This window comes from Corvus brachyrhynchos, unplaced genomic scaffold, assembly GCF_000691975.1.
Source record: "Corvus brachyrhynchos isolate BGI_N302 unplaced genomic scaffold, ASM69197v1 scaffold65, whole genome shotgun sequence".
NCBI lineage: Eukaryota > Metazoa > Chordata > Aves > Passeriformes > Corvidae > Corvus > Corvus brachyrhynchos.
In genome coordinates, this window is record NW_008238365.1 from 2,378,238 (window position 1) to 2,388,003 (window position 9,766).

General features: G+C 61.0%; 1 protein-coding gene across 1 annotated transcript in view; it reads left to right on the forward strand.

The window, feature by feature from the left end:
- The window catches only part of COL9A2 (collagen type IX alpha 2 chain), a 15,226-nt gene extending 5,576 nt beyond the window's left edge, over positions 1 to 9,650 (forward strand). The window contains exons 5-29 of the mRNA XM_017736148.1: positions 43 to 96; positions 688 to 723; positions 876 to 899; positions 1,045 to 1,098; positions 1,560 to 1,613; positions 1,776 to 1,823; positions 1,964 to 2,020; positions 2,919 to 2,972; positions 3,264 to 3,317; positions 3,897 to 3,950; positions 4,847 to 4,900; positions 4,979 to 5,032; positions 5,199 to 5,252; positions 5,429 to 5,482; positions 5,671 to 5,724; positions 5,953 to 5,997; positions 6,089 to 6,142; positions 6,425 to 6,478; positions 6,560 to 6,613; positions 7,733 to 7,804; positions 7,886 to 7,921; positions 8,101 to 8,145; positions 8,228 to 8,260; positions 8,887 to 9,033; positions 9,554 to 9,650. Of these exons, the coding sequence (XP_017591637.1) occupies positions 43 to 96; positions 688 to 723; positions 876 to 899; positions 1,045 to 1,098; positions 1,560 to 1,613; positions 1,776 to 1,823; positions 1,964 to 2,020; positions 2,919 to 2,972; positions 3,264 to 3,317; positions 3,897 to 3,950; positions 4,847 to 4,900; positions 4,979 to 5,032; positions 5,199 to 5,252; positions 5,429 to 5,482; positions 5,671 to 5,724; positions 5,953 to 5,997; positions 6,089 to 6,142; positions 6,425 to 6,478; positions 6,560 to 6,613; positions 7,733 to 7,804; positions 7,886 to 7,921; positions 8,101 to 8,145; positions 8,228 to 8,260; positions 8,887 to 9,033; positions 9,554 to 9,619 (1,365 nt within the window). The 3' untranslated portion in view covers positions 9,620 to 9,650. The remainder of the gene's footprint in view (positions 1 to 42; positions 97 to 687; positions 724 to 875; positions 900 to 1,044; positions 1,099 to 1,559; positions 1,614 to 1,775; positions 1,824 to 1,963; positions 2,021 to 2,918; positions 2,973 to 3,263; positions 3,318 to 3,896; positions 3,951 to 4,846; positions 4,901 to 4,978; positions 5,033 to 5,198; positions 5,253 to 5,428; positions 5,483 to 5,670; positions 5,725 to 5,952; positions 5,998 to 6,088; positions 6,143 to 6,424; positions 6,479 to 6,559; positions 6,614 to 7,732; positions 7,805 to 7,885; positions 7,922 to 8,100; positions 8,146 to 8,227; positions 8,261 to 8,886; positions 9,034 to 9,553) is intronic.
- The last annotated feature ends 116 nt before the right edge of the window (positions 9,651 to 9,766 follow it).

Here is a 9,766-nt window from a genome sequence, read left to right on the forward strand (position 1 = left end):
CAGGAGCATCGGGAATAACCCCGCGTGCCTCTTCCCGTGCAGGGCCTGACGGGAGCAAAAGGGGAGCCAGGACCCATCGGCAGGCCCGGAATCAAAGTGAGTGAGGGGCAGCTCTGGGCTCCCACATTCCCAATTTCCCACCTTCCCAGACTCTCACCTTCCCAGGCTCCCACATTCCCAATTTCCCACCTTCCCAGACTCCCACCTTCCCAGGCTCCCACCTTCCCCGGCTCCCACATTCCCAGGAATCCCACCTTCCCAGACTCCCACCTTCCCAGGCTCCCACATTCCCAATTTCCCACCTTCCCAGGCTCCCTCATTCCCAGGCTCCCACATTCCCAATTTCCCACCTTCCCAGGCTCCCACCTTCCCAGGCTTCCACCTTCCCAGGAATCCCACATTCCCAGGCTCCCTCATTCCCAAGCTCCCACCTTTCCAGGCTCCCACATTCCCAATTTCCCACCTTTCCAGGCTCCCCCTTCCCCTCCCAGACCCAGCCTGGGACCATTCCCATCGCTCTGGGAGGGATCCATGGATGCAGGAATTGGCTGATGGAGTTTTTGGCCCTGAGGCTGCATCCAGGGAGGGGGAATTGGAGCAGCTGCCAGAGCAGATCCTCCTTTTCCAGCTCCTCCTTTTCCAGCTCCTCCTTTTCCAGCTCCTGACTCTCCTCTTGTGTCCTGGCAGGGCCAGCCCGGACTCCCAGGGCCACCAGGGCTCCCTGTGAGTATCTGCTGCTCCCATGGCTGGGATGGCACCTCCCAAATCCCCCTGGATGCATCCTTGGTGGTGGGGTGGGAATCACCCTCCTTGGGGCAGGAATTCTGGGGGATTTCAGGAATTTGGATCAATTGTAGCTTTTTTTTTTGTTGCAGGGTCCTTCCCTGCCAGGACCCCCCGTAAGTGCCATACTGGGGGTGGGATGGGTGGCCTGGGATCCCGCTTGGAATTCTGCTGGAGGAGCTCAATCCTCAGCACCCCCACAGGGCAGGAATCAGGATGGGACCTCTCTCATTCCATGAATTTCTCTCCCTTCTCCCTAAGGGGCTTCCAGGCCAGGTTGGACTTCCTGGGGAGATTGGAGTGCTGGGACCCAAGGTGAGGAGTCATGAGGGGACAGGGAAAACATCCCCTTCTTCCATCTGGATCTGCTTTGGAATTCCAAAAGAGCTTGGGAATTGCTTCTACCACTCCTTCCCACCCCTGGAATTCCTCTGCTTTTTGGGGCTCCCGGGATAATCAGGGATGATCCTGAAACATGGGAATGGAGGGGTTCATGGAAAACCTCCCCTCGTTCCACCAGGATCTGCTTCCAGGGCTCCTGGGATAATCAGGGATGGTCGTGACACGTGGGAATGGAGGGGACGTGGAAAAATCTCCCCTCGTTCCACCTGGATCTGCTTCCCTGCTCTTCAGGGCTTGTGGGATAATCCGGGATGATCCTGAAATGTGGGGATGGAGGGTGCCATCACCCCCCCCTTCCTGCTGGGACATCCTGGCTCTCCAGGTCTCCACCTCCCCTCCCCATCCCAACTTTTCTTTTCCTTGTTCTTCCCTAGGGTGACCCCGGACCCGACGGCCCCAGGGGTCCCCCAGGCCCTCCAGGGAAACCCGTGAGTATTCCCAGCCACTTCCAGGAAGGGAGAAGCTTCCCCAGCCTCATCCCCGGGGATTGGGGCCAGAATTCCAGCTCTGGCTCTCACTCCCACCCCATTCCTTGTAAACCCATCCTGATGTTAAATCATGGAATTCTGACGGGATCTCCTTCCCTGCAGGGGCTCCCGGGACACCTCCAAGGCCTGGAAGGCAGTGCTGATTTCCTGGTGAGAGCTGCCATGGCCTCGTCCCCGCTGGCACCAGGGTGTCCCCTGTGTCCCACGTGGAGCAGGAATTCCCTCCCTCCCTCTCTCCCAGGCTTTTCCAGGTCATTCCCAGCTCATCCTTGTCCTTCCTCTCCCCCCAGTGCCCGACCAGCTGCCCCCCAGGCCCCAAGGGCCCGCAGGGACTGCAGGGATTGAAGGTAAGGAAATCCCAGAGATGCCATGGGCGGGGGGGGAAACTGGGAATTGTCACCTCCAGGATGTGCTGGAGTGAAGGATCCTTCCCTGGGATCTCTGGAGCACTGGGAAATGGAGCCTTGGAGGAAAAGGTGCTGTGGGAAGGGTCCCTGTGGGCCCCCAGCCCCTACCTGGGGGTGGCACCCTGTGCCAAAGTCCCAACCCTGGCTGTGCCACCACCTTGGGATGTTCCCAGTGGGATTCTGAGCCCCACAATGTTCCCAGTGGGATCCTGACCCCTCTCAATGTCCCCAGTGGGATCCTGAGCCCTCCCAATATTCTCCAGTGGGATTCTGAGTACCCCCAGTGTTCCCAGTGGGATCCTGACCCCTCCCAATGTCCCCAGTGGGATTCTGACCCCTCCCAATATTCCCAGTGGGATTCTGAGCCCCACAATGTTCCCAGTGGGATCCTGACCCCTCTCAATGTCCCCAGTGGGATCCTGAGCCCTCCCAATATTCTCCAGTGGGATTCTGAGTACCCCCAGTGTTCCCAGTGGGATCCTGACCCCTCCCAATGTCCCCAGTGGGATTCTGACCCCTCCCAATATTCCCCAGTGGCATTCTGAGTACCCCCAATGTCCTCAGTGGGATTCTGACCCCTCCCAATGTTCCCAGTGGGATTCTGAGCCCCTCCCAATGTTCCCAGTGAGATTCTGACCCCTCTCAATGTCCCCACTGGGATCCTGAGCCCCCCCTCAATGTCTCCTGTAGGATTCTGACCCCTCCCATTGTCCCCACTGGGCACCCCAGGGTGGGATGGGGTGGCAGGGTGGCTCTGGGGGATGCGGCCACCGGGCTGGTGCCACCACCCCACAGCTTTTCCAGGGATTTTCCTCACGGACTTCCTCTCCCCCCTCAGGGACACAGAGGCCGCCCCGGCGCCCCCGGAGAGCCTGGCAAGCCGGGAGCGCAGGTGAGTTTCCCAGCAGGATTCCAGTGGGATCCCAGCAGGATCCAGGTGGGGCTGTCCCTGTAGGGCTGGACCCAGGGAAGGAGTTTTGGGAAGGGAAAGGGAAAAAGAAGGAGGGAGGAAAGAGGAAAATGGGAAATGTGGGAAGGGGAGACCAGAGGAGACCAGGGTGGCCTTCCCATGGTGGCTCCCTGGGCAGTGCCACCTGTCCCCATCCCTGCCGGGTGCCAGGTGGTGTCCCCAGGGTGCTTTGTCCCTACACTGCCTCCAACATTCCCTGTTTTCCATTCCCAGGGCCCCAAGGGGGATGTTGGTGCCTCTGGAGAACAAGGAGTCCCAGGCCCTCCGGTAAATCCTTTATTCCTCTTTTTCCAACTGCTCCAGGATCTGGGGGTGGCCTCTTTGTCCTTGTCCCCACACCAGGGAGGTGACACCGGCGTGTCCCTGTTCCCAGCACTGGGAACTGAAGCAGAGCCTTCATCCCACCCCTCTCCCAGCCATGGATGCCACCACCTCTCCCTCTGGAGAGCTCCGTGGGCACCTGCCTTGTTACTAGGGATAATTCCAGATAAATCCCTGCTGTCCCCTGAGTCCCCCTTGCTCCGGAGGGAATTAAAGCCGCTGGAATTCTTGGAGCACTTTGAAGATGGAAAGCAATTACCGGGCTGAGCCCTGCGAAGGGCACAACTGCTTTGAAGCTGAGAGCTCCGGCACCGGGAAGCGGCTCCAGCTCGGGCCCGCTGGAGTTATGGAACTGACAGCTGGAAAAGCACCTGGTGTGGGGCTCTGGAATTAGGAGGGGCTGGAATTCCTCGTGGTTGGCAAAGCTGGTGGATTCCCAGCATCATTTTTGCTCTAATTGCTGCTTCCCCCTCTGCTCCCGGAGTTTTTTTCCAGCTAATCCGGCTGTGCTTTCCTTCCCTGCAGGGACCTCAGGGCCTCAGGGGGTATCCCGGGATGGCAGGACCCAAGGGCGAGGCGGTGAGTGCCCGTGGCATCCCCTGACTCCGGGATCAGGGCTCCAGATCCCACGGAGATCATTCCCGGGAGCATCCCACCCATGGGATCATTCCCAGGAGCATCCCACCCATGGATGGGATGGGATCATTCCCGGGAGCATTCCTCCCACGGGATCATTCCCAGGAGCATCCCACCCATGGGATCATTCCCAGAAGCATCCCACCCACGGGATCATTCCCAGAAGCATCCCACCCATGGATGGGATGGGATGGGATCATTCCCAGGAGCATCCCACCCATGGGATCATTCCCAGAAGCATCCCACCCATGGATGGGATAGGATCATTCCTGGGAGCATCCCACCCACAGGATCATTCCCAGGAGCATCCCACCCACGGGATCATTCTACAAGGGCATGGCGGGGAGCATCGGAGCAGCCGGGCGGCCGGTGGGTGCCCTCCCCACCCCTGGGTGCTGTGGGATCCCACTTTTGCCTGCTCAATCCTTGTTTTCCTCTCTCCTCCAGGGCAGGGAAGGCCCCAAGGGACCACCTGGGGACCCTGGTGACAAGGGAGAGCTGGTAGGTGACCCCCCAGTGCCAGCATCCCCTTTTTCCCTGTTCAGGATTCTGAACCCCCCCCAATGTTCCCAATGGGATCCTGAGCCCTGGGATGGGATCATTCCCAGGAGCATCCCACCCATGGGATCATTCCCAGAAGCATCCCACCCATGGATGGGATAGGATCATTCCTGGGAGCATCCCACCCACAGGATCATTCCCAGGAGCATCCCACCCACGGGATCATTCCTGGGAGCATCCCACCCGTGCTGGGCCATCTCCAGGAGCAGGATACTCCCTCCTGCTGGTGAGGATGGATCGGGATGGGAGGGACTGACCTTTCCATGCTCTTTTCCCAGGGTCCTGCTGGCTACAAGGGCATGGCTGGGAGCATCGGAGCAGCCGGGCGGCCGGTGGGTGCCCTCCCCACCCCTGGGTGCTGTGGGATCCCACTTTTGCCTGCTCAATCCTTGTTTTCCTCTCTCCTCCAGGGCAGGGAAGGCCCCAAGGGACCACCTGGGGACCCTGGTGACAAGGGAGAGCTGGTAGGTGACCCCCCAGTGCCAGCATCCCCTTTTTCCCTGTTCAGGATTCTGAATCCCCCAATGCCCAGTGCTGGCACCATTCCCACATGGAACGGGCATCTCCCCCCTGTCCCAGCTCTGTCCCCTGCACCAGCAGGACACTGACACTTGTCCCCTCCCGCTCTAGGGTGGCCGTGGCATCAGGGGACCCCAGGGTGACGTCGGCCCCAAGGGAGAGAACGTGAGTACAGCTGGTGGCACCTGTGCCCCCCCTTGTCCCCGGCTGTCCCCTCCCGTGTCCCTGCCCCCCTCCAGCACAGGCCTGGAATGTTCCTTCCCCTTCCCACATGTTTTTGTCCCCACCACGCGCCTTTGAGTCCCTTTGAGGTGACACAAAGTGACTCTTCCCTCTCTCAGGGTCTCCCGGGCATCGATGGCAAGGATGGCACCCCAGGGATCCCAGGAGTGAAGGTGAGTGACAGCAGGTGCTGGCACAGGGAATGCCACCCGCTGCTCCCTGTGCCGGGAATAACGGGAATGGAGAACGGAATAACGTCCCTTGGCATGGCACCTCCTGGCCACGGGGTTAAGGGCACCGTCCCCCCTTGGGCCACCTGTGGGCACCCCATTCCTGGTGACATCCTCTCTGTCCCCTGCAGGGTGGCATGGGACAGGCTGGACGCCCGGGAACGCCGGGACACCGGGGACAAGCTGTGAGTGCAGGACCCCCACACCTGTCCCCTGAGTGGGGACACCGAGCTGTGCCCAGGGGTGACAACCTCAGCGCCAGGGGGGACACCGAGCTGTGCCCAGGGGTGACACCCTCTGCCCCAGGGGGGACACCGAGCTGTGCCCAGGGGTGACACCCTCTGCCCCAGGGCCAGCCCCCCGTGGGGACACCGAGCTGTGCCCAAGGGTTGATCCCGGCTTTATTTCCTTAGGGCTTGCCGGGCCAGCCGGGCAGCAAAGGTGGCCCTGGTGACAAGGTTGGTGACACCTCTGAGCATCCATGCTGTCCCCTCCTTTGTCCCCTCCCTGTCCCCGCTGTCCCTGACCCGCTTCTCTCTCCGTTCTCAGGGTGAAGCGGGTCCTCGGGGCCACCCCGGTGTCACCGGTGCCCCAGGGCAGCTTGTGAGTACCTCGATGTCGCCGTGTCCTTCCCAGGGACAGCCTCGGGGTTGTTCTCTCCCTTTTCCCTTTTCCCCCCCCCGTTTCCTGCAAGCTAAAAGAGGAATTTTGCGCTTTATTCCCACTCTGCTCCTCCCGGGAATCCCCTGGGATTTGCTCCAGCCCCAATCCTTGGCCACCCCGCGGCGGTGACGAGGACAGGGCCACCCCTCCCTCGGGGGAGGGCGAGGAGCACTCGATGCCTGTGAATCCCATTTTCTCCGGGATTTTCTTTCCCGTTTTTAGGGCGAGCCCGGACCTCGGGGCGAGCAGGGCCCGCAGGGTGTCCCCGGGCTGAAGGTGAGCTGGGGACACCGCGGGGGGGGGGCCGTGCCAGGGTGGGGTTGGCACTGACCCCGCTCCTTCCCCGGCTGTCCACAGGGCGACCGTGGCGAGCGTGGCCTCGTGGGGCCCCCCGGGGAGCAGGGCAGAGCGGTGAGTTGTCCCCAAAGCCGGTGAGCTGTCCCCAAAGCCGGGCTGGGACACGGGGGATGCTCCGAGCTGTCCCCAAATCCAGGCTGGGACACTCAGAATGCTCCGAGCTGTCCCCAAAGCCGGGCTGGGACACGGGGGATGCTCCGAGCTGTCCCCAAATCCAGGCTGGGACACTCAGAATGCTCCGAGCTGTCCCCAAAGCCGGGCTGGGACACGGGGGATGCTCCGAGCTGTCCCCAAATCCAGGCTGGGACACGGGGGATGCTCTGAGCTGTCCCCAAATCCAGGCTGGGACACGGGGGATGCTCTCAGCTGTCCCCAAATCCAGGCTGGGACACTCAGAATGCTCCAAGCTGTCCCCAAATCCAGGCTGGGACACTCAGAATGCTCTGAGCTGTCCCCAAATCCTGGCTGGGACACGGGGGATGCTCTGAGCTGTCCCCAAATCCAGGCTGGGACACTCAGAATGCTCTGAGCTGTCCCCAAATCCTGGCTGGGACACGGGGGATGCTCTGAGCTGTCCCCAAATCCAGGCTGGGACACTCAGAATGCTCTGAGCTGTCCCCAAATCCTGGCTGGGACACGGGGGATGCTCTGAGCTGTCCCCAAATCCAGGCTGGGACACGGGGAACGCTCAGCCCCAGGCTGGGGGTGCCGAGCCCGGATCCTGGATCAGCGGGACACAGCCGGACCTCCCCCTTTGATCCCGGGGTCAATCCCGTGCCTGTCCCGCTGTTGGCCTGAGGGATTAGGGAATAGCTCCGGGATTAATGGGATCCCGCTGGGTTTGCAGCCCCAGGAATTTCCTCCCATGCTGGGGGAGCGGGAATGCTGCCCAGCCCCTCGCCGGAGCTTCCCTGCACTGGCAAAGCGTCCGGAAAATGATTTTTGCTGCTTTTCCCGGGGACAGGAATCCATCCCTGGAAGATCCCTGCTCTTGGCACGACTTCTCCAGAGTTTTGTGCCCTGTTCCCCCTCAGAGCTGGGATTTAGGGAAGGTTGGGATGTTGGGATCAGCCAGAGGATGGGGGAGCTGCCCGTGGACTGCAGTTCCCTGATGGGAAAAGGTCTTTCCATTGCCTCTTCTCACTCGTTTTCCCATATTCCTTGGATTTCCAGGGGCCAAAGGGCGAGCAGGGCCCAGCAGGGATCCCAGGACCTCAAGGTTTGCCGGGAGTCAAAGGAGACAAGGTGACAGCTCAGGGGACAGCGAGGTGGCAGCCCGGGGACGCTGCTCTGAGCTGGGCTCATCCCACTTTTCCCTTTTCCCAGGGATCCCCAGGGAAAACCGGCCCCAAAGGCAGCATTGTGAGTACACCCCAGGCTGTGGCAGGGGTTTAACAGAGCCGGGTTTAACAGAGCTGGGTTTTACAGCGCCTCCAGGCTCCTTTTCCATGAACTCCCCGCACATCCCAGAGGGTTTCTGGAGCTGCTGAGGGTGGGAGTGACTTTGGGAATGTTCCCATCTCTCCTTCCTTTTCCTTTAGGGAGATCCCGGTGTCCACGGCCTGGCAGGGCTCAAGGGAGAGAAGGTGGGTGCTTCCAGAGGATTTCTGGGAATGCCAGGGATCCCTGCTGTGTCCTCATTGCTTTTCCCGTGTCCTCTGTTCCCAGGGGGAATCAGGAGAGCCGGGACCCAAGGGACAGGTGAGCGAGGGGGGATTTGGGACTGAGGTGTCCCCACACCTTGGGAGGACCTTGGGGGATCCCACACCTTGGGGGATCCTCATCCGGAGTGGATCCTCCTGGATCCATGGAGATGGTGGGTGCTGAGGGAATGTTTTCCCTGGGAATGGGGGCCAGTGACCACAATCAGCCCTGGATTCAGGCTCAGCCCCAATTTTTGGGATCCAGTGCTGGATTCAGGCTCAGCCCCAGTTTTTGGGATTCAGCCTTGGATTCAGGCTCAGCCCCAATTTTTGGGATCCGGCTCTGGATTCAGGCTCAGCCTCAGTTTTTGGGATCCAGTCCCATAATCAGCCCCAGACCCCTTTGGGATTCAGCCCTGGATTCAGGCTCAGTCCCAATTTTTGGGATCCAGCCCTGGATTCAGCCCCAGCCCCAATTTTTGGGATCCAGCCCTGGATTTAGTCCTAGTTCCATTTGGGATCCAGCCCTGGATTCAGGCTCAGCCTCAGTTTTTGGGATCCAGCCCCATAATCAGCCCCAGCCCCCTTTGGGATCCAGCCCTGCCTGTGGTGTTGCTCCCGGGATTTTTGGGGCTCTCGGGGCGCAGTCCCCGTGCTCAGGGCTCCTCTCCATCCCTTTTCCAGCAAGGCATCCAGGGAGACCTCGGCTTTCCCGGCCCCTCGGGGGACGCAGGAGCCCCGGGAATTCGGGGCTATCCCGGCCCCCCCGGCCCTCGGGGGCTGGTGGGGGAGCGCGGAGGGCCGGGAATGCCGGGCCCTCGGGGCACAGCCGTGAGTATCCCGATCCCAAATCCCTCCTCACCCTCCCTGAGCCCTCAGCTGCTCCAGCTCTGCGGGAATTGCCTCTCCTTCCCAGCCAATTCCTCTGGGAACGAGTTGGGAGTGGTGCCCCTGGGATCCCGCCTTCCTGGGGAGGAATTCTGTGCTTCCCACTGTTTATGGAATCCATAAACCAGGGATTTTCGGTCTGCCTGGGCTCGGGATTTTTTCCCCGACAACCTCATTTTAGACTCAGGGATTTTCCGCCTGCTTGGGCTTGGGATTTTTCCCTAAAAAACTGATTTTTGGGATTTTCGGCCTGCCTGGGCTCGGGATTTTTCCCTAAAACCCTCCTTTTACACTCAAACGGGATGCACGGAGTGAGCTGAGCACGGATCACTCGCACTGGGACAGAACGGGAAAGAGCAGGGTGGGATGCAGGGAGGGCATTGGGATTGGGATTTACCTTGGGAATGGCTCTGGGGGAACACAAAAGGAGCCAAATTCCCTTCCTGGCGTGTCCCTCCGGCAGGGCCGGGACGCCGGGGACCAGCACATCGTGGACGTGGTCCTGAAGATGCTGCAAGGTGAGGGCTGAGCGGGGCGGGGGGCAGCCCCCACGCATCCCACAGATCCCACAGATCCCACAGATCCCACAGACCCCACTGCCCCACAGATCCCACAGATCCCACAGATCCCACAGATCCCACAGATCCCATCAGCCCCCACTGCCCCACGACCCCCA